The sequence below is a fragment of the Purpureocillium takamizusanense genome, chromosome 3, assembly GCF_022605165.1.
Source record: "Purpureocillium takamizusanense chromosome 3, complete sequence".
Lineage (NCBI taxonomy): Eukaryota > Fungi > Ascomycota > Sordariomycetes > Hypocreales > Ophiocordycipitaceae > Purpureocillium > Purpureocillium takamizusanense.
The window spans coordinates 2,128,535-2,147,409 of record NC_063070.1 but is presented as its reverse complement, the minus strand read 5'-3'; the positions used below and the strand labels follow the sequence as shown (position 1 = coordinate 2,147,409).

The window sequence follows — 18,875 nt, the reverse complement described above, 5'->3', positions numbered from 1 at the left end:
TCTGATGAGCAGAGCGGCTAATCCACACAGCGAGTGAGGCTGTCTAGCGTCACGTGCACGCCAATGCATAGCGTGACCGAGACGATGACTCCAGGTTCGATGCTCACTACCCACGATGCATACACTGGATGCCCTCTAGCCGAATAGGAGGCTGTCCTTGCTGTCTCCCACCAGGCGCCCGCCGTTCGACTCGACTATCCCGCCCGTGGCGAAAGTGTCCTTCATGCAGTAGATGTACGCCTCGGCCACCTCCTCCGGCCGTCCGACAGTTCCCGTGATGCCCTCCTTCCTCATGCTCTCTAGGACGATGGCCATGCGCTCCTCCGGTATGCTATCAAAGAGCTCCGTCCTCACGGCGCCGACCATGATGCAGTTCACGCGCACCGGCCGGAGGTCGACGGCGCACCCGCGGGCGAACCCCTCCGAGGCACCACCCCCCGCGGCGATGACGGCCCAGTTAGGACCGGGGCGCCAGGTGTTGGTCCCGCCGGTGAGTGTTAACGAACTGCGGACATTTGTGTTGATGTATTTGGGCAGGTGCTTGGCCAGGAGGATGGGCCCGACTTGGCGCACCATGCCCAGCTTGTGGAAGCTCTCGACGGTGATGTCCTTGAGGGAGATGATGTTGATGGCGTCTCCGGCGGTGAAGACTACGTGGTCGAGCTTGCCGTCCTGCGTGGCGAAGTCGAGCAGCTGGACGATGTTGTCCTCGATGGTGTCGGCGCTGCCGAGGTCGCACGTCTTGGCGGCGATCGTCGACGACACACCGGCCGCTCGAGCGTGCTCGCGGAGACGTGCTGCGGCCTTGTCCAGCTTATGCTGGCTGGAGCTGCTGACGATGATGTGGGCGCCGTGCTCAAGGGCGGCCTCGGCGACGCAGAAGCCGATTCCCGTCGAGCCGCCGAGGACGAGAACGCGGTGGCCCTGGAGCTTGTTGATGTACTTGGCCATGGTGACGCGAAGAGGTTGGTGATGGCTTGAGTTGGTGAGCTGCCGGGGCGCTGGTATAATGGCCGCGACGGCGCTTTTATAATCGCTGTCAAGCCTGTGCTGGGCGACCCGTGGCCGCCCGGAGTAAAGGCCGAGCTCGATCCCGCTCGTCGGCGCGAGTGGGGCCGCTGTCGCCGACGCCGCCGCTAGCGTCGCCGCCCGCCGCTCTGCCGGGTAACACCGCAATCTCCGGCTTGCGGTTGCGTCGTAAAGATGACTTGGACAGTGCCCATGGAAAATACAGGATGCGGTAGGAGCTTGCGACGGTGCCCGCACGGAAAATCTGGCTCGCGGTATGCCCTCGTGAGCATAGTCAAAAGCCAGTGACTGACTACCTGATTGTCAGCAGTCATGGCAAGAAGTCCGTGGTCGAGAAACCAGACGTCAGAGACGAGCCAAAAGACAGACGGAGGCGCCAAGGGGCGTGGGACTCATGAACTATCCTCAGCTGCGCCATAACAAGGCCAAATAAGCCCTTTTATCTACTTGCATACTACTTGAGCGCCCACATTCACGTAGTGCGAAGCCAAACGCGGTGACGACATCATACGCGGCGCCTTGAAGGGACAAAAGTGGCATGGCTGTAGTGCCCCACAGACGGGCATCGCTTGATGCGACGTCTGAATTTCTTGCACAGGCAAACATCGGTACGTATGTGACAGTTCAGGCCATGGGTCAATCGCAGCGGCAAGGCCCTTTGAATGGGGCGGCTCTCGTGGGCTGTGGGCCGTGGCTCGAGTCGTGCAAGCTGTTGTGTTGCACGTCGCATGCGGCTCGATCGAAAACCGCGAAGGCGTCGCTCGCCCCCTGAAGCTCCTATGTAGGTCTGTGAGTAAGTAGATGATGGCGAGTTGGGGCATTTCGAGCTGCCCGTGATGAGGCGACTCACAGGATGGCAGTGAGTCGGGCTGTGCCTGGAGACAATGCAGTGATGCGCCAGCGTGGAGTTGAGGCAGTGCGCGCTGTTGGCCCCACAAGCGCCCAGCTGCTCGTGACATAAGCGCCCTGCCCAGCCCCTTCTTCTCATCCGAGCTCCCCCAGCCTCCACTTTCAGGCTTCCAGCGGACCACCAGCAGCGGCGCTTCACGGAATGCATGTCAAGGAGACGCGGCGGCCTCTTATTAGGCACGCCAACCCTTTCTCTAACATGGACCGGCGACCGGACCACTAGGTAGCTCTCTCGACATCTTCGCCGCGGTCCATCTCTCCCGCCCCTCCCCCCTCACCCTCACCCTCCGATGCCGTTCGTCGCCAACACGCCCGAGTCGCTGCTCGGCCGCTCCGACTCCAAGAACCCGAACTCGACCTGCCGCGGCATCACCTCGAGCGGCAAGCCCTGCCGCCGCGGCATCGCTCGTACCGCCACCACCATCGCCGGATCGACATTGCGCCCGTCCCGACGACCTGACCCCTCCGCCGACGAGTCTTCGTACTGCTGGCAGCACAAGGAGCAGGCGGGCGTCGTCTCCGCGCACTCTAGTCCCGGGCCCAGGGGCCACACGCGCCCCATCCTCGAGGAGCGCTCTAGCCTTGACACCCTCGCCGATAGGCTGGGCCTGGTGACGCTGCACGCGGACGGCAAGCACCAGGATGGCGGGAGACCCAACGGCAAGCCCTCGTCGCCGCCGCCGCTTCGCCTGACGCGCCCCAAGGCCAAGCAGAAGCTCCAGTGCTGCCTCTGCTTCACCGTGCCGCTGGACCCGGTGCACGAGTCTCCGCCGCCCCCTCCGAGACCCCGGCCGCAGCCCCGACCCGTCCAGCAGACGTCGTCGGCGGCGGTGCTGCCGTCGGGCAGGCCGGGCAAGTCGCGCCCCTACGATGCGGCTGCCTCCCCGGGCAAGAGCTCGCAGCGGTCCCGCCGGTCCAACGCCTCGCAGACGGCCCGCCTCAAGGACCTGATACCGGACACGGTGGACGCGGCGACGGCCTCGGCCCTGCTCGCCGAGCTGGCCCGGCCGTTCGCAGACGCGGAGGAGCCTGGCTACATCTACATGTTCTGGCTGACGCCGGCGTCGCGCCAGGCCGCCCCGCCAGTCGACGCCGCGCGGTCACTGCTCTCGCCGCCGGCGCCATCTTCGTCGGCGTCTTCCCGCCGGCGTCCTAGCGACGTGGTGTCGCGCTTCGCGGACCCGAGTGCCGTCACCGGCGAGGCGACGATGCTCCTCAAGATCGGGCGCGCGGCCAACGTGCAGCGGCGCATGAACCAGTGGCAGCGGCAGTGCGGACACGACATCGAGATGCTGCGCTACTACCCGTACGTGGCGGGCGCGTCGAGCGACCCCTCGGCCGCGTCCTCGTCGTCGACGAGTGCTACCGGCGTCGCCGCCCCGCGCACCACGCCGCACTGCCGACGCGTCGAGCGCCTTGTCCACATCGAGCTCGCGGGCATGGGGCTGCGCGCCTCCCTGGGAAGCTGCGAGGCGTGCGGTCGCGACCACCGCGAGTGGTTCGAGGTGGCGGCCACGCGCGAGGGCATACGCAGCGTTGACGGCGTGATCCGGCGGTGGGTCGACTGGGATGAGCGAGAGACGTGAAGGGGTAGCCTGGTGAGGGAGAGAGAGGCCTTTGAGCGACCCATCCATCTACGTGAGGATTGGAATCCTTACCGTACCCTGTGAAACTGTAGGTGCATTGGTCTTTGAGCGAGGTTTCACCAGGGCACGAGGGAGGCAAAGCAAGCAACGACACCTCATGCAAGGGCTAGTATACTAGTGGTTCACGTACAGCATAGCGGCGGCAGCATCAGGGCATATTACTGGCATAGGTAGCAGCATACACGGCGTTTTATACTTCGAAATACATTGGTATCTTCTTTCTCACTCCCGCAAATGAGTCACTACCTACTAACCTATTAACGCGCTCGTCCGCCCGTCCGTCTGTCCACTCGAGATTTCACCGCTCGCTTGCTCCCCAAGCCCCCCCCCCCCCCCTCTCCGTGAGAGAGCCGGCCGCGACACAGGTACGTAGTCAGAGCGCGTGTCTCTGGGCCGCCGCTGTCACGAGGCGCGGGCGGCTGGCGGGCAGGCAGGCTGAGCCAAGCGCCCGCCCCCGTCTGCCCGCACACCGACCTGACTGACCCTGACTGACCCTGACCCTGATCTGACACCCCCTTCTCAGTTGCCGCTTCTATTTGGCAAGGGTACGTGCCTAGCGTCCTAGCGCGCAGCCACCCGCCCCGCTTGGATCGGCTCTCCACCCCCGCACGGGGTCAGATCCCAGCTCGGCGGTGCCTCCACCTGCGTGTAAGTCGTCGTCTGTTCAGCGTGGACCGCCGGCAAACACGGTCCACGTTCGACGTTCTGTACACCCACTAGATTTTGGCAGGCGACACTGCTCATATGCCGACTCATCACGTCTCACGTCTCACGCTATATGCATTGTGACGCGTCACTTTCTGACAACTCGCAGCACGCAGCAAAGTGGTATCAATTGATGACTGACTAACCCTCAATACGATAGCAGCGACCCCCTCCAACGGTAGATAACACCATGGTATATGGACATACATCATTAATGCGGTGTGCTTGGCACTGACGGTCCGCGGCGAGCCTTGCTGGCGTGCGCTCAGGCGGTGTCGGCCGCGGGCTTCTCGTCCTCGTGGCGGTCCATCTTGTCGACGGCCTTCTTGGCGCCCTCGAGGTCGCCGTGCTCGACGCGCGACGTCGATGCGGTGACGACGCTTGTCTTCCAGGCCGGGGTGCCCAGGTATTTGAAGCCGTTGGGGTCCTCGAACATGGCCTCCGTCTCCTCGAGCGTCTTGCCGGCCGTCTCGGGGAAGATGAAGAGGACGTGGAAGAAGGCGGCAATGTTGAAGACGCCAAAGATCATGTAAGTCCTCCACTTGATGTTGGCAAAGGCCGGGGGCACGAACTCGCCAAGCGCCGTGTTGAAGGCCCAGTTGGCCGAGGTGGCAAGGGCGCAGCCCTTGCCGCGGAGACGCAGGGGGTATAGCTCCGGCGGGTACGTCCACGAGACGGGGCCCCACGTTGGAGCGAACGAGGCGACAAAGAGGTAAGTGACGGCGATGAGGCCCTTGGCAGCACCTCCCGTGACCCTCATCGACTGCGCGGCTACGCCGTCGATGCCGCCCTCGACGACGACGCCCTTGGAGGCGAGGATACCGCCGGCCGCGAACATCCAGATCGCCATGAGTATAGAGCCAACCATGAGCGTCGGGCGACGGCCCCAGCGGTCAACCCATAGGAGAGCGGGAATGGTCATGAGGACATTGACGACGTAGGTGATGGACGAGGAGAGAAGGCCCGAGTTGCCGCTGTAGCCGGCCATGGAGAAGACGTTGGCTATGTAATACATCATGACGTTCATGCCCGTCAGCTGGGACCAGATCTGAGTGAAGAGCCCGATGAACGTGCGGTTAATCATGGCCGGCTTAAAGAGGTCGAGGTAGGTGACGTTGGAGTGGCGGCGCTCAAACTCGCACATGTCCTTGATGTCCTGAAGCTCAAAGGCGACGAAGGGATGGTTGGGGTCGCCCTTGCCGTGAACTAGAGTCAAGACCTGGCGGCAATCCTCCCAGCGGTCCTTGCGGGCGAGCCAGCGGGGCGACTCGGGCAGCAGCATCATCATGAAGAACAGGAATACGGCGGGGATCATCTGGAGACCCCAGGGAATCCGGAATGAAGAGGTCTTGTAGCCATCCGCCGTCTGCTCGCCGATGTAGGAACAGCCGTACGAGATGTAGTACATGATGAGGATACCCCAGGTAATGGCCCATTGCTGCATGCCGATGAGGCGGCCGCGCTTGGAGGGAGGCGAGATCTCGGCGATGTAGACGGGGACCTGGGCGGACTCAATACCGACGCAGATGCCGTTGATGATGCGGCCGGCGACGAGCATGCCGATGTTTTGAGAAGCGCAAATGATAGCGGAGCCAATCATCCTAGCCCGCGGTCAGAGACGATGGGAGCGAACGACAGAGGGAGTGAGACTCACCAGATGATGCAGCCTAGCATGATGGAATACTTGCGGCCCATGCGATCAGAGATGGGCCCCGAGATGATGGCGCCGAGCCAGGAGCCGGCAGCCATGGACGAAGTGATGCCGCCCTGGTTGCTCGCCGTCGGCCCGCTGCAGTACGGCTTGTCGTTGAAGGGCGGGCCATCGGGGCCCTGGTTGAAGTAACATTTGTAAGACTGCTCGCCGAGCTGGGCGGACAGCGACGAGATGTCGAAGCCGAAGAGGCCGCCGCCGACAACGGAGACGGCGGCGATAATGTAGATGTTGCCAATCACCATGGCGATCTGGGGGCCTTGAGTTCGTGCGCGATCCGTTTGAAGCGGACTCCTGAGAGAGGTCGTGAGAGGTCCAGGGCCGAAGCTCGGGGAGCAGGGACGCGGGCCAGGGCTGGGCCTTTTATACGGGCTGCATGGCGAGCGACAAGGCGCGGCGCCGCGCTCGGTCGACCACCGCGTCTGGCCGGTCAAGCTGTTCATGAGTGCAGAACGAGCTCGTCATGGTCGTTCGCCGCCCCCTGTCTGCAGCTCGGTGCAGTTAGGCCCATGCTTTGCACGCGGGTTGCATGGGGTTGGCGCCACCGGATGCAGCTAACCCCCCTCCCAGGCCGGAAAGTCAGTGAGCCCAGCCCAAGCTTCTCAAACCACGCCACAAGGGGGTGGAAGAAGGGGGGAGGGGCCCTGGGCGTGGTTGGCACGTAGGTCGTCGCCCACCCCAGACGCCCCGCCGATCGCCGCGGCCGCAAGCGATGCTTTTTGCGAACGGCGCCACGCGGCGAGGGATGTGGCCGTATTGCCGAGGCAGCAGCGACGGCCCATTTGATGATGGCGATGATGGCGATGATGCTGTCGATGATGCAGGGACCAGCCAAAGGCACGGCCGGTAGCTGTCCAGCCAAAGGCCGCCTGGTCAGCGGCAGGCCGCACAGATGTCCGAGCAGGAGCTCAGCCGCCGTCCAAGGCCACATACGCGCAGCGGCTTGGCAGGGACCAGCGAATGTTCTGGCGGGCGGGCGGCGCGGTGGGCGCTCGAGTGGCGCGGTTGACGTGCCTGTACCGCCTTTAGCCAGCCCTTTGGCAGCGGCAGCCCACCCAGCAACAGACGAGACGACCCGCTGGAGACTGGTGGCTCGCATTCGAGGATGTCTCTGGCACGGGGCTGGCACGGAATTGGCTGTGCAGAACGAGCCCACCACCTCATCGTCGCCTGGGATGGCATGGCATAGTGAGCGCGTGCGCTGCGGAGGTCGTGAGTGGGCTCGGCGGAGACTGGGGTGCAGGGCACTGTCTTTCGCGGAGAACCAACGGCAGAGCCCCAACGAGGATGAATGAATGTTCGGGTGAAGCGCACCACGGCAGGTGGGCAAATGGCCGAACGATACGGGGGCTCTGGGATCGTCGTGGCGCTGGCAAGGCGTGAGAGGATGATGAGAGGCAGCAAGGGGGGAGGGAATGGCGCCGAGGATGCGCCGCCACAGGGCCAGGCGGGCGAATTGGAGCTGTCGGCCGTCGGCAGCGTGCTTCCGACAGCCTGCGCCGCCAGGCAGACGGGCAGGCGCCACCATCTCCAGGGCATCCCCACACCCTGCCCTGCCTGCCCGCCGTGAGATGGTGGTGGTGAGGTGGTGAGGGCGAAGCTGCCAGCAGCTGGTTTCTCCCCCCATCATCGCGGACGCTCACGCGCGTGTTAGAACTGCTGCCTCGAGGGGCCACTGTGCCTGGCCCCTAGCCGGCCAGCCAAGCCAGACAACTCGAGTCCCCATCAAACGCCCCTACAGGACCCTGAGCGCTAGGTCAGTCAGTAACCTCCCGTCTGGCTTACGGTGGGGAGACTCAGAAGTTTATACAGTGGTCGACCGTGCCAAAAGAGGCTGCCGCCGATCGCTCGCAAGGAGGCGGGGGTCGCGCACCTTTTTCGACGTCGGGGACAACAAACCGCGTGCTTGTTGGGTGATTCGGAGCATCTGATCGTGGGGCACTGGTTTGTGATTTATCGCCGCGCGCCTCCCGCATTGCCATATGCCCGACTTCGACATCCGGTGCCGTGACGGGTACTGTACGGTACTGTACAGTACTGCATAGTACCGCCCCAGCCAAGGAGTCAATAAAGCCGGGCATGACGTCGCGGCGTTGGGCAGGCAGTCCAACCTCGTCGAGGGCGTGGGCCGGCAAATGGAGCCCATGCTCATGGCTGATGCTTGGGCGTTGGGGGCTGCCGGCTTGGCTGGCGTGGGCGTTGGCCAACCCAGCCCACTGCCGGCGCCGTCGTCGAACCAGGCGGGCAAGCCCCCCGGCAGCCGACGTATCCAATCTGGCGAGGCGGACTGCAGGCAGGGCGGCCGGGGTCCGTCTTTATTAGACACTACGTTTTTCGAAACCTACCGACGGCTTTATGACGACTCGCCAAGCGCCGAGCGGCGAGCCGACGCATCTTTTAGTCGCCATGGCGGCCGTACGTGCCCTCTATATCACGACGGCCAGGTCAACGACTAGATGGGATGGCATCCGCGTTGGGGGAGGCCTTGGACCGGGTGCGCATGAGGGGTCTGGGGGATGTATGCGGGGGCACAAACGACCACGACGCGCCTCTTGACACCCATTTCCTGGCTGCACCCTTGCCGCATCCAGCATCCGATGTCGATCCTCCTCTTGCGAGCCCTTAGCAAGCTGCCGCCATCGCGACGTTGCGTTGGTCCCTGCACCGCAGAAGGTCCGATGGCACGTTGGCAAGCTGCTAGTGGTGCTGCTGGTGCTTGTTGCTCGAATTCGGAGAGGGCGCCATCGTATCTGTTGTCTGCCGCCGCCGCGGTGCGGCGAAGCCACCACCAGCTCTCGATGTGCGTCGCTGAAACAGTACTCTCTGCCTACACACGGTGCTGCATGCACACACACACGCGCACCTACAATGCTGGGATGAACATGGACGTCAAGTACAGCTCGCTCGATTGGTCGGACAGTGTAAGCCCCGACCGACATCCATCCTTTGCACCATGTCGTCCCGACGCGATGCGGAGAGATCCCCACCGCACATGGCAGACGCACATGGCGGCGCGCCAAAGACGGGGCTGACGGCTGTAAGTCCGCAGTCCTCCTTTCTCTGGGACACGCGTGGATGCCACCCTGCCTGTCAAAGTGGATGGACGCTGTCGCCGTCGACGAGGAGCTACGGTGACGCCTACCCGCGTTGCCTGCCCGCGTTTTTGCGCCAACTCAAGCAGGCGTCTGAACGAGGCAGTGCCGCGAGCCCAGGTGACCGCGCCTTGCCGGGTACGAGGAGCGCCTGGGCTCGACAGTCTTACGATGGTTGCACCACCACGCTTGACGGGGTTCGTCAGTGTGCAAATGAAATGGTCTGTGGTTCCGTTAGTGCTGGGCACTATACAAAAGTACGTACGTACGTACCTCTAGTAGTACTAGGTACTACTAGGTAAGCTTATACGTGCGTACGACGGTGAGTACTTCGTGTCTACGAGGTGCACACGACAGCCCCTACCAAATAATAAACCTCCCCCCTGTGGTGGATGTGGATTGATGCACCTCTCCCGTCCATCTTCCCCACCCCCGGCCTCTGCTTGGCCCAGCATTGTACGTACAATGGCACAGTAGCAGAGTTCACCCCGAGTCCCTGCCTCTCGTTGCATATCATGAGGATTCACGCAGTCATCTCACCCCCGACAGGCCCCCCCGCCTAAGCCGCCCGAAACTCGGTGAACGACAACGACCACCACCACCACCACGACGCCGCCTTCCTGCCGACCCACCCTACGCGCCCCAATCATCGCAAACGACGGCGACGGCCCGACAACATCACGAGCAGGTGAGCTTGGCCGTCACGGGGCCGGCCCAGGGCCTCTTGCGGCATCTACAGCGAAACCCCCGCCCGGGCTCCTCTGTTCCTCCGCTCCTTCAGCGCCTAGCAAACGCATCTAGTCCTCCTTGCCTTGGGTACGTTGAACGCCCGGCGCGGTCCCACCACCACCAACATCATCGCCATCATCATCGACCCCCTCCTCGATCTTGGACAGTCCCCCCTTCCTCGCGGGCGTCGCGCGATCACCCTCCTTCTTTCAGACCAACCCCGTCTCCCCTCACTCCTTCGCCAAACTCGCGTGATACGATGCGAGGTCTGCAAGGTTGTGTGCGCCCTCGCGGCGGTCGTTACCCACTCGCACCGTGAGTGGCCGCCCGCCCCCCCGGCTAGCTGCCATGCTGCACGACGTGTCATCGCTTCACCCCTCGGTCGCTGCCAAGCGGGCTCGGCTGTCGACGGCCCCGAGCCGTGGTTCGGGTCGGGTCGCTCGCCGCCGCCGAACCCTAGAAGGAGCATGTCCCCCCTACACGCGACAGTGGTATATCCGCCCTGTCGTGCCATTATATCTTCAACGCCAGCGGCGGGCGCGCGGCTGGACACGCTGAAGGCGAAGTAAGGTCCGAATAGCTCTGCCACTGCTTGGCCAGCTCATCAGCCCACCTCTGCCTCTGGCGCCGTGGCGTGCCTCTGGTCGCCTCGACGAGCCGCATCTGCCTCGAAAGAGCCGAACGTCATGACGCCTGCGCCTCGCGCTTACGGCGCCATGAGGCTTCTTGTCTGATACGGAGTGCCGCGGCGGTGGGCACGGCTCAGTACCTGCTTGCCTAAGGTATTAACCTACCACCAAGTGGGCATTAACTATGAGTGGTAAGAGCCGCGCCAGAGGCCCTGTTGGCGTGTCACGGCTCCTTTGTTGGCACGCACTCGCAGCACGAGGTATGCTTCCATGACCGACCACTAGTTACCTCGTACTAGTACCCAGCAGAGAGACCTGCCAAGGTCGATTTAAGAGTCACTCTGCGTCTACAAATGTAGCTCATTGACTGAAAACTCGCCACGGGGTCAACTGTGTATATGGCGACACCCGGGCCTTACGGTCGCGTGTGCGTGCCACACACGCATCGCATACCTTGTACTAACTAACGAACCTTTCGGGCTACCGAACCGCCACCGCCCTGGTGTTTTGAGTTATCATAAGCGCCCCGACGTCTCGATGACGACGCCTCATACAGTGCCGCCGGTGCACTCTGCCCCCTGAACTTACTTGTTAAATAAGCTACCGACGGCTTTCCTTGGCCCAAGCCTCGGATAACAAACTACTAGCATGCAGCACGCTCAAACCGCCATTTGCGCGACGACTGCGGAGCCAGGCGCTTCGAGTCCGCGCGCGCGCCGCGCCCGTAGCTCCGTGCAGTGTGCCCCGTCCCTGTCAACTAGGCATAGGCACGGCCCGCAGGTATCGGGTCGAGGCCCAACTCTAATGAGACATCTGGAGAGAATCGGGGTTGTTTCCCACCGTGGCTGGCTTCGTGGCAAAAGAATTCGCGTGTGAAGCGAATCAGTACGAATACACTCGTCAATTAGTTAGGAGGGCGTGCTCCTTGACTTTGGCCGCAACGACACACGCAAAAAGCTCGTCATGTCAAGGTCATTAGGTATGATTAATCGTAAACTACTTCGTACTTTAATGAATAACTACCTGAACGGAAACACTCCATCACACATCACAGCCGACTAGCTGCACTTGAACCCCTTTGGCGAGTGCACGTTCTCGCAGCGGTACCTGTCGATTAACTGGCCGTTGACTTTCCTGATTTTGATGTTAGTCGCCTCGATGTTCTTGCAGCCGCCGGCGGCGAGGCTGCACTGGAAGGAGCCGACGTCGTTGACGCTGTCAATGACGGTGCCGTGGACGTTGCGCCAGGCGATGTTGCTGATCTTGAACTTGCTCGAGTTGCAGTCCTTGCCGGCCCATCCCGAGTAGTTTTCGCACTGCCAGGAGAAGAAGGGCTGCTCGCGGAGGCCCTCAATCCTGATGTCCTCCATGACGATGTTGGTGGCCTCGCCCAGGCCGCCGCCTCCGCCGTTGGGTGGCAGCCCCCGGGAGACGCCGGCCCAGGTCTTGATGTAGGAGACGTGGGCCGTGTTGATGAGGGTGATGTTGCGGGCGGTAAAGCCGCGGACGTAGTCGAAGCGATTGTTGTACTGGGCGAGGGAGCCGATGGCGACGCCCTGACCGTCCTCGAACACGCTGTCGTAGATCTGGATGTTGGACGAGTCCATCTTGGTCGCGATGGCATCGTCGCCGTTCCTGACGTACCACCGGCGGAAGGTGATGTTGTGGGACCAGATGGTGTCGCAGCCGTCCGTGTTGAGCGTGTTCTCGGTGCTGTTGGAGACGCTGCTGACGTAAATGTCGTCCAGGTCGACGTGCTTGGAGTTGGTGATGGCCATGGTCCACATCTGACTCTGGACGTAGCGCATGCGCTTGATCACCGAGTTGGTCAGCTTGTCGTAGTTGATGTTCATGGGCCGATGCGGCAGGTTGCCCCTGCCCTGTGCCCAGTCGTACCAGACCTGGCCGTTGCCATCGAGTGTGCCGACGTTGTAACCGTCCCATGTGACGTTGTCGCCGCCAAAGTACCACACAGTCGACTGGTTCTGGAAGTTGACGGGCATGGACTGGGCGAGCCAGTATTTGACGTCCGGGGTCCAAACCAGGCGGCCGAGCTGGTGGATCTCGACATTCTCGAGGTCCCGCGTCGTCATGGTCGTCTCGATGTTGTACTTGGGGCCGGGGAGGAAGACTATGCTGTCCTTCTTGCAAGGTCCTTTGAGCGCGTCCAAAATGGCGGGCGCGTCGTCGCGGCCGTCGCCGGCGGGTTCGACGACGCAAAAGGCCCGCTTCTGACTCGAAGCAAGCTCGCTCAAGTCATCTTCCGTGGGGAGCTCGTTGCGCGGGCCATTGCCGGGGAAGCCATCGCGAGGCTGGTTACTCCGGACAAAAGTCCTGTCCGAGGCGGCGGAGACAGCCAGGGCCGACGCCTGGAGCAGTGAGAGGAGAGCGGCCTTGACGAGCATCTTGGTCTTGGTCTCCTACTGTCACGGCACTGCGATGGAGAGATGCCCTTTGTGAGAGGAAGGGGGCCACGTGCGGGAGAGCGGGAGAGGGAGCGTAGAAAGGGGGGGGGGGGGGTTGCTTGGTGGAAGGGCGAGAGCGCGACTGATATATGGCTACTAGTAGACAAAGGCAACGCCCTCTGGGTCTCAAAGGTTCGCACCAGCATGTGGATGACATGGGAACCCAGCGTAGTAGTACGGCGGGCCAGGCCGGGATGCATGGACGGGATAATGTATTTTTGTTCATGTCCTTGTTGGTGAAAAGCTTGGGCCAGAGGCGAGGCCCGCATCCCGGCGCCACCTTGTTCGGAGGAGCCATCTATGAGAAGCCTATCATATGACCGACAATCGTCTGGATCAGGCGGCGGGCGGCAGCGGCGAACCGCATCGCGCATCTGCATGGACGAAGTCAGTCGCAGTTCGGCCGGGGGGGGACGGGATGCGCATGGTGGACGGCGGCGGCGCGCCACCCCGCACGAGGTCGCGGGCGGGCGGGAGGACAGGGGAGGACAAAAAGAAGGTGTGTTCATCCCCCATGTCTTGGTGTTTTGCAGACGGACGGCGACGACGACAATGGTGGTGGTGGTGGTGATTCGGGTTGGCGGCGACGACGGCGGGCGGCAGCAGCAGCAGGGTGGCGCCCCAAAAGGCGTGGCCGGACGCATGCTGTGCGCACCGACCGCGGCGCCAGAAGGGAGACGAAATGAAGATGGAGGCATCGGCATGCAACGCCCTCGAGGTTGGTTCAGACGGCCCACCGCACGGATGCTGGGCCCAGGGCCGCATGAAAGGGAAATAGATGAGATCAGGGGTAGGGCTTGGTGGTGATGAATAGGCCTAAGCCCACCCGGCGAGCGAATGACGTCGAGGGCGCATTGTCTGCGAAGGGTCTAAATCCAAGCCAGAAACGGCGGCGGCGGCGCCACTGCCCTGCCTCGCTGCTTGTCTCCAGAACCCAAGCCCCGTCGCGTGTCTTGTTGTTCTCGTGTCTTGCCCTAGCGGCCCCTCGCAGGCCAGGTCCGTTATGTGGTACGGGCATGCTGTCTTTTGTGCGCCGGTCGCACGCCACGGTCCGGCGCCCTCGGTGATAAAACACGGCCGCGGCCGGCGGGAATAGTAACCTCGGCGCTCGCCCGCCGGTTGTTGTCGGGCGGTCCCAAACACCTTGTCGTTCTTGCCGCATGATGGGTGCGTGCGTGCGGGCAGCCTGGCATCGTGACCCGGTGGGGGGGTGGTCATCCGTAGGGCTGCTTCCCCCCCCCCGCATTGTGATAGCCGAAGCGGTAGTTGGGAGGGCAAGCATGCAAGCAAGCAAGATCCAAGCCAACCTGGGTCCAGTGGTGGCACCCATGCGGCATGCCCACTCACTCGTCCACCCTACCCTTGTGATGGCCGAGTGGGGGACGAGGGTGGACGAGTGGGGTGGGGGGGCCGCTTTGCTTGCGGCGATGAGGGCTCCCTGCTTCTACCGGCAGATATGCGCCTCGCTGACGGGGTGTCAGGGGGATATCGGGCGAGCTTCGGCCGAACGGCGGCGCGTGCGAGCCGTCGCGGCCGTTTCCATTGATTGTTGTGCGACGGCCCACAGAAGGCAATGGACAGACATTGGCGTGGCAGACGGGAGGGAGGAGGCTGCCTGGCCGCCAAGCGGACGAGGCTGATACCCCCAAGAAGTCAGTCACTACGTTACTCCGGACGGACCTGAGGAACTTGTCCATTAAGTTGATGCGCCACGCACGCTCGGCAGGGAACGACCCTGTAAGCAGGCTGCCATCAACAATTGCAGGGCACACCGCCACAAGGGGTCGGGGGGCTGATGGTGGTGGGGGCTTCCTGGTGCCGGGCCTGCAAACCCAAGTCCCGTCTGTGGCGGTGGCATCTGTGGCGGTGCCCTTGACTGATGGGCACCCTTGCCACGATTGGAAATCGCTGCTGTGGCGTCCACCTGCGATGTCGGTGTGCTCTGCGTGCGGCCCATCCGCTGGCGGGGTGCAATGTAGGTAGCTGGAGCTGCAGTGTGCTGGTGGGGGAGGGAGGGGCCGTGACTCAATTCACCCGGGCGGGCAGCAGAATTCATTCCCATGGCCATCTCGGGCGTCACCCCAACTCACACGCACAACCACTCACATCTGGCACGACACGTCCCATCGCCATTGCACGCACCATGGCGCCCCCGAGCCAGCCAGATCCCACGATTGACCTCGACTGGGGGGCTTACCGCGGCGGTACGAGCCATTGAGCCCAGTCCAGACCCCTCCTCCTCCTCCCGGCGCTCGCTGCTGACCGACGGCAGCCATCCACGAGATATTTGCCTCCAACGCTGCCCAGTTCCCCGACCGCGCGTGTGTCGTCGAGACGAGGAGCTCCCACGGCCCCGAGCGCACCTTTACTTACCGCCAGATCAACGAGAGCTCCAATCAGCTCGCCCATCACTTCCTCGCCAACGGCTGCCGGGTCGGAGATGTCGTCGCCATTTACGCCTACCGAGGGTCAGCCCCGTCTCCCCCTCCGCCCCATCTATACCGCGCGCATGCCCGTTGACACATCCTCGCAGCGTCGATCTCGTCGTTGCCTACATGGGCGCCCTCAAGGCCGGTGCCACCGTGAGCGTCCTCGACCCCCAGTACCCGCCCGAGCGCCAAAAGGTCCTGCTCGAGGTCGCCAACCCGCGCTTCCTCGTCTGCATCCAGCGCGCCATTGACGAGTTTGGCGAGCTGTCTTCCCTCGTCAGAGACTTTGTCGCCAACGGGCTGCAAATCAAGAGCACCGTCCCAGCTCTGCAGCTGCTCGACGATGGCGGCCTCAAGGGCGGCGACGCCAACGGCCACGACGTGCTCGCCTCCCACGCGTCCGCCCGAGCGCAGGTGCCAGGCGTCGTTGTTGGCCCCGACTCTATCCCAACCCTCAGCTTCACCAGCGGCTCCGAGGGCCGTCCCAAGGGCGTCCAGGGCCGGCACTTCTCCCTGACCCACTACTTCCCTTGGATGGCCGAGCGCTTCGGCCTTTCCGACAAGGACAGGTTCACCATGCTCTCAGGCATCGCTCACGACCCCATACAGGTACGAGACTTGCTGGCTACTCGCGAGGACGCAAGGCTGATGTGATGCGCAGCGAGACATCTTTACGCCTCTCTTCCTCGGCGCTCAGATCATCATCCCCCCAGCGGAGCTCATCAGCTATGAGGTGCTCGCCGAGTGGATGCGTGACCACCGCGTCACCGTCACCCATCTCACCCCGGCCATGGGCCAGATCCTCGTCGGCGGCGCCGTGACGCAGTTCCCCACGCTGCGCAACGCCTTTTTCGTCGGCGACCTGCTGACCAAGAAGGACTGCCGCAAGCTGCGCGACCTGGCTCCCAACGTCCGCATCATCAACCTGTACGGCTCGACCGAGTCGCAGCGCGCCGTCTCCTTCTTCGAGATCCCGAGCCAGAACGAAGATGAGGCCTTCTTCGAGGGTCTTCCCGACATTATGCCCGTCGGCCAGGGCATGCGCAACGTGCAGCTGCTCGTAGTTGACCGCGACGACCGGAGCAAGCTGTGCGGCATCGGCGAGCAGGGCGAGCTCTTCATCCGCGCCGCCGGCCTCGCCGAGGGCTACCTGGGCGACGACGAGAAGACGACCCAGCTTAACCGCGACAAGTTCCTGACCAACTGGTTCGTCGACCCCTCCCAGTGGACGCGCGAGTACGAGCGACAGCGCGCCGCCGGCGCCTACGATGCGCCGTGGACCGCGTTCTACAAAGGCCCGCGTGACCGCCTGTACCGTACCGGTGACCTGGGTCGCCGTCGCGAAGATGGTAGCGTCGAGTGCACAGGGCGGATCGATTCTCAGGTCAAGATCCGCGGCTTCCGCATCGAGCTGGGCGAGATCGACGCCTCGCTGTCGCAGCATCCATACGTCCGCGAGAACATCACCGTCGTCCGCCGCGACAAGAACGAGGAGCAGACGCTAGTCACATACTTTGTTCCCGAAACCAAGCGTTGGCTCCAGCATCTGGAGCAGGATAGCGCCCAGGAGGTCGACGAGTCCATGGGCGCCATGCTGCGCCGCTTCAAGTCCCTTACCGACGACTGCAGGTCGTTCCTCGCCGCTAAGGTGCCCAAGTACGCCGTCCCTAGCATCTTCATCCCGCTGGTGCGCATGCCCCTGAACCCCAACGGCAAGGTCGACCGGCCCGCTCTCCCCTTCCCCGACGCGGCGGACCTCGCTATGCTCGGCAAGAGGAGGGCGTCGTCGGTCACGGCGGCCAACATGACGGAGACGCAGCGGCGGCTGGCGGCCATCTGGGCGAGCGTCCTGCCCAACCGCACCGCCCGCATGTTCGTGCCCGCGTCCAACTTCTTCGACGAGGGGGGCCACTCCATCCTCGCGCAGCAAATGTTCTTCAAGCTCAAGCAGGAATGGAAAGGCATCGACCTGCCAGTGCGCGTCATCTTCCAGTCACAGACTCTTGAGGCCCTCTCCGCCGAGATCGACCGCGCTCAGGACCCCATCGGCCTGCGCCTCGACGCGATGCCGCTACCGGCCGACAGCGGCGCCGGTGACGAGGCGTATGCCGCGGACGCTCGCGAGCTGGTGCGGCAGCTGCCCGCGTCCATCCAAAGCGCGCCGGCCGAGGCCCCGTCCTCCCCCGTCGTGCTCCTCACCGGCGCCACCGGCTTTCTGGGCTCCTATATCCTCCACGAGCTGCTCGAGGGCCCCGCCAAGGCAGCGCGCGTCGTGGCGCACGTTCGGGCACCCGATGCCGCCGCCGGGCTCGCGCGCCTCGAGACAACCAGCAAGGCGTACGGCTTGTGGAAGTCGTCGTGGGCAGCGGACTCGCGGCTTGAGGCCGTTGTTGGCGACATCTCCAAGCAGGATCTCGGCCTGTCTGCCGAGGCGTGGCAGCGGGTCACGCAGGAAGTCGACGTCATCATCCACAACGGCGCTCAAGTCAACTGGATGCTGCCGTACTCGAGCCTGCGCGCGGCTAACGTGCTCAGTACACTGGCGTGCGTCGGACTCTGCGCGACGGGCAAGTCCAAGCGTCTCGCGTTTGTGAGCTCGACGTCAACGCTTGACAGCGCCCACTACGTCGACCTCTCGCGCCAGTCGCCCGTGCTCGAGGCCGACGACCTCGAGGGCAGCCGCAAGGGCCTAGGCACGGGCTACGGCCAGTCCAAGTGGGCGAGCGAGTACATGGTGCGTGAGGCCGGCAAGCGAGGGCTCGTGGGTGCCGTGGTCCGCCCGGGCTACGTGACGGGCGACCCGGACACGGGCATGTCCGTCACCGACGACTTCCTCGTCCGCCTTTGGAAGGGCTGCCTGCAGGTGGGTGCGCGGCCTGATATCGCCAATACGGTCAACACGGTGCCCGTCAAGCAAGTCGCCCGCATCACCGTCGCGGCGGCCCTGCAGCTGCCCGCTGTGCTCGCCGGCCAACCCCTCGGCGTGGCCCAGCTAACCTCGCACCCGCGCGTCACCCTCAACGACTGGATCGGCGCCCTCGAGGTCTACGGCCACTCGGTGCCTCGCGTCCCCTACAGCGAGTGGCGCGACCGCGTCGTCGACTACATCGGCGACGCCTCGAAGGAGGAGCACGCCCTGCTCCCGCTCTTCCACTTCGTCGTCGGCGACCTGCCCGCCGACACCATCGCTCCGGAGCTCGATGACCGCAACGCCGCCGCCGCGCTCCAGCGCTACACCGGCCAGGCCGACGCGCTCGCCAAGAGCGCCGTCGACGTCGACATCCTCGGCAGATACCTAGCGTACCTCATCGCCGCCGGCTTCCTGCCCGCCCCCACCCGGGCCGGCGACTGGCCGCTGCCCAAGCTCGACGACGAGACGCTCCAGAGCCTGGCAGCCGGCGCCCGCAGCGTCGTCGGCAGCAGGGCCAGGGCGTAGACAGCATCCTCGGACAGGAGGTAGTTTAGAAGACAAGGGGGGAGGGGGGAAAAGGCCTACAGGCGTTTTGAATCTCAGTGAATGAATAAATAAAA

At 63.7% G+C, this 18,875-nt stretch overlaps 8 protein-coding genes across 10 annotated transcripts; 3 read left to right on the top strand and 5 right to left on the bottom strand.

The window, feature by feature from the left end:
* Nucleotide 1: 1 nt before the first annotated feature.
* JDV02_004253 (uncharacterized protein) lies at nt 2–1,387 on the bottom strand. The gene has a single exon (XM_047985453.1). The coding sequence runs from the start codon at nt 949–951 to the stop codon at nt 136–138; it is 816 nt and encodes a 271-aa protein (XP_047841430.1). The 5' UTR covers nt 952–1,387; the 3' UTR covers nt 2–135.
* Nucleotides 1,388–2,037: 650 nt separating this feature from the next.
* Nucleotides 2,038–3,797, top strand: JDV02_004252 (uncharacterized protein). The gene has a single exon (XM_047985452.1). The coding sequence runs from the start codon at nt 2,229–2,231 to the stop codon at nt 3,522–3,524; it is 1,296 nt and encodes a 431-aa protein (XP_047841429.1). The 5' UTR covers nt 2,038–2,228; the 3' UTR covers nt 3,525–3,797.
* A 117-nt stretch (nt 3,798–3,914) lies between these two features.
* On the bottom strand, nt 3,915–6,330 carry HGT1_1 (high affinity glucose transporter). 2 transcript variants are annotated; one of them, XM_047985451.1, is made up of 2 exons: nt 5,944–6,330; nt 3,915–5,890 (listed from the first exon to the last, which is right to left on the bottom strand). In XM_047985451.1, exons 1-2 carry the CDS (start codon nt 6,243–6,245, stop codon nt 4,555–4,557), a joined length of 1,638 nt encoding a protein of 545 aa, XP_047841428.1. In that variant the 5' UTR covers nt 6,246–6,330; the 3' UTR covers nt 3,915–4,554. The 2 variants fall into 2 exon arrangements, with proteins under 2 accessions (XP_047841428.1, XP_047841427.1); XM_047985450.1 differs by having other exon boundaries at nt 4,400–6,330.
* On the bottom strand, nt 6,331–7,813 carry JDV02_004250 (uncharacterized protein). The gene has a single exon (XM_047985449.1). It carries the CDS (start codon nt 7,628–7,630, stop codon nt 6,440–6,442), a length of 1,191 nt encoding a protein of 396 aa, XP_047841426.1. The 5' UTR covers nt 7,631–7,813; the 3' UTR covers nt 6,331–6,439.
* Nucleotides 7,814–8,135: 322 nt separating this feature from the next.
* JDV02_004249 (uncharacterized protein) lies at nt 8,136–8,456 on the top strand (the record flags this gene model as incomplete). The annotated part of the gene is made up of 1 exon (XM_047985448.1): nt 8,136–8,456. One exon carries the CDS (start codon nt 8,136–8,138, stop codon nt 8,454–8,456), a length of 321 nt encoding a protein of 106 aa, XP_047841425.1.
* A 3,052-nt stretch (nt 8,457–11,508) lies between these two features.
* JDV02_004248 (uncharacterized protein) lies at nt 11,509–12,855 on the bottom strand (the record flags this gene model as incomplete). Its single annotated transcript, XM_047985447.1, has 1 exon — nt 11,509–12,855. One exon carries the CDS (start codon nt 12,853–12,855, stop codon nt 11,509–11,511), a length of 1,347 nt encoding a protein of 448 aa, XP_047841424.1.
* Nucleotides 12,856–13,251: 396 nt separating this feature from the next.
* JDV02_004247 (uncharacterized protein) lies at nt 13,252–13,680 on the bottom strand (the record flags this gene model as incomplete). Its single annotated transcript, XM_047985446.1, has 1 exon — nt 13,252–13,680. One exon carries the CDS (start codon nt 13,678–13,680, stop codon nt 13,252–13,254), a length of 429 nt encoding a protein of 142 aa, XP_047841423.1.
* Nucleotides 13,681–14,962: 1,282 nt separating this feature from the next.
* LYS2 (L-2-aminoadipate reductase) lies at nt 14,963–18,864 on the top strand. Of its 2 annotated transcripts, XM_047985444.1 has the most exons (4): nt 14,963–15,119; nt 15,188–15,383; nt 15,449–15,953; nt 16,006–18,864. In XM_047985444.1, the coding sequence occupies exons 1-4, from the start codon at nt 15,059–15,061 to the stop codon at nt 18,778–18,780; spliced, it is 3,537 nt and encodes a 1,178-aa protein (XP_047841421.1). In that variant the 5' UTR covers nt 14,963–15,058; the 3' UTR covers nt 18,781–18,864. The 2 variants fall into 2 exon arrangements, with proteins under 2 accessions (XP_047841421.1, XP_047841422.1); XM_047985445.1 differs by having other exon boundaries at nt 14,963–15,383.
* Nucleotides 18,865–18,875: the final 11 nt, after the last annotated feature.

What these genes read in the sequence shown, in the direction of transcription:
- JDV02_004253 (XM_047985453.1), bottom strand. Translation starts at nt 951, where the DNA reads ATGGCCAAGTACATCAACAAGCTCCAGGGCCACCGCGTTCTCGTCCTC.
- JDV02_004252 (XM_047985452.1), top strand. Translation starts at nt 2,229, where the DNA reads ATGCCGTTCGTCGCCAACACGCCCGAGTCGCTGCTCGGCCGCTCCGAC.
- HGT1_1 (XM_047985451.1), bottom strand. Translation starts at nt 6,245, where the DNA reads ATGGTGATTGGCAACATCTACATTATCGCCGCCGTCTCCGTTGTCGGC. An exon ending in ATGCTAGGCTGCATCATCTG is followed by an intron (nt 5,891 to 5,943) that starts GTGAGTCTCACT and finishes ACCGCGGGCTAG; the next exon opens with GATGATTGGCTCCGCTATCA.
- JDV02_004250 (XM_047985449.1), bottom strand. Translation starts at nt 7,630, where the DNA reads ATGATGGGGGGAGAAACCAGCTGCTGGCAGCTTCGCCCTCACCACCTC.
- LYS2 (XM_047985444.1), top strand. Translation starts at nt 15,059, where the DNA reads ATGGCGCCCCCGAGCCAGCCAGATCCCACGATTGACCTCGACTGGGGG. An exon ending in GCCATTTACGCCTACCGAGG is followed by an intron (nt 15,384 to 15,448) that starts GTCAGCCCCGTC and finishes ACATCCTCGCAG; the next exon opens with CGTCGATCTCGTCGTTGCCT. An exon ending in TCGCTCACGACCCCATACAG is followed by an intron (nt 15,954 to 16,005) that starts GTACGAGACTTG and finishes TGTGATGCGCAG; the next exon opens with CGAGACATCTTTACGCCTCT.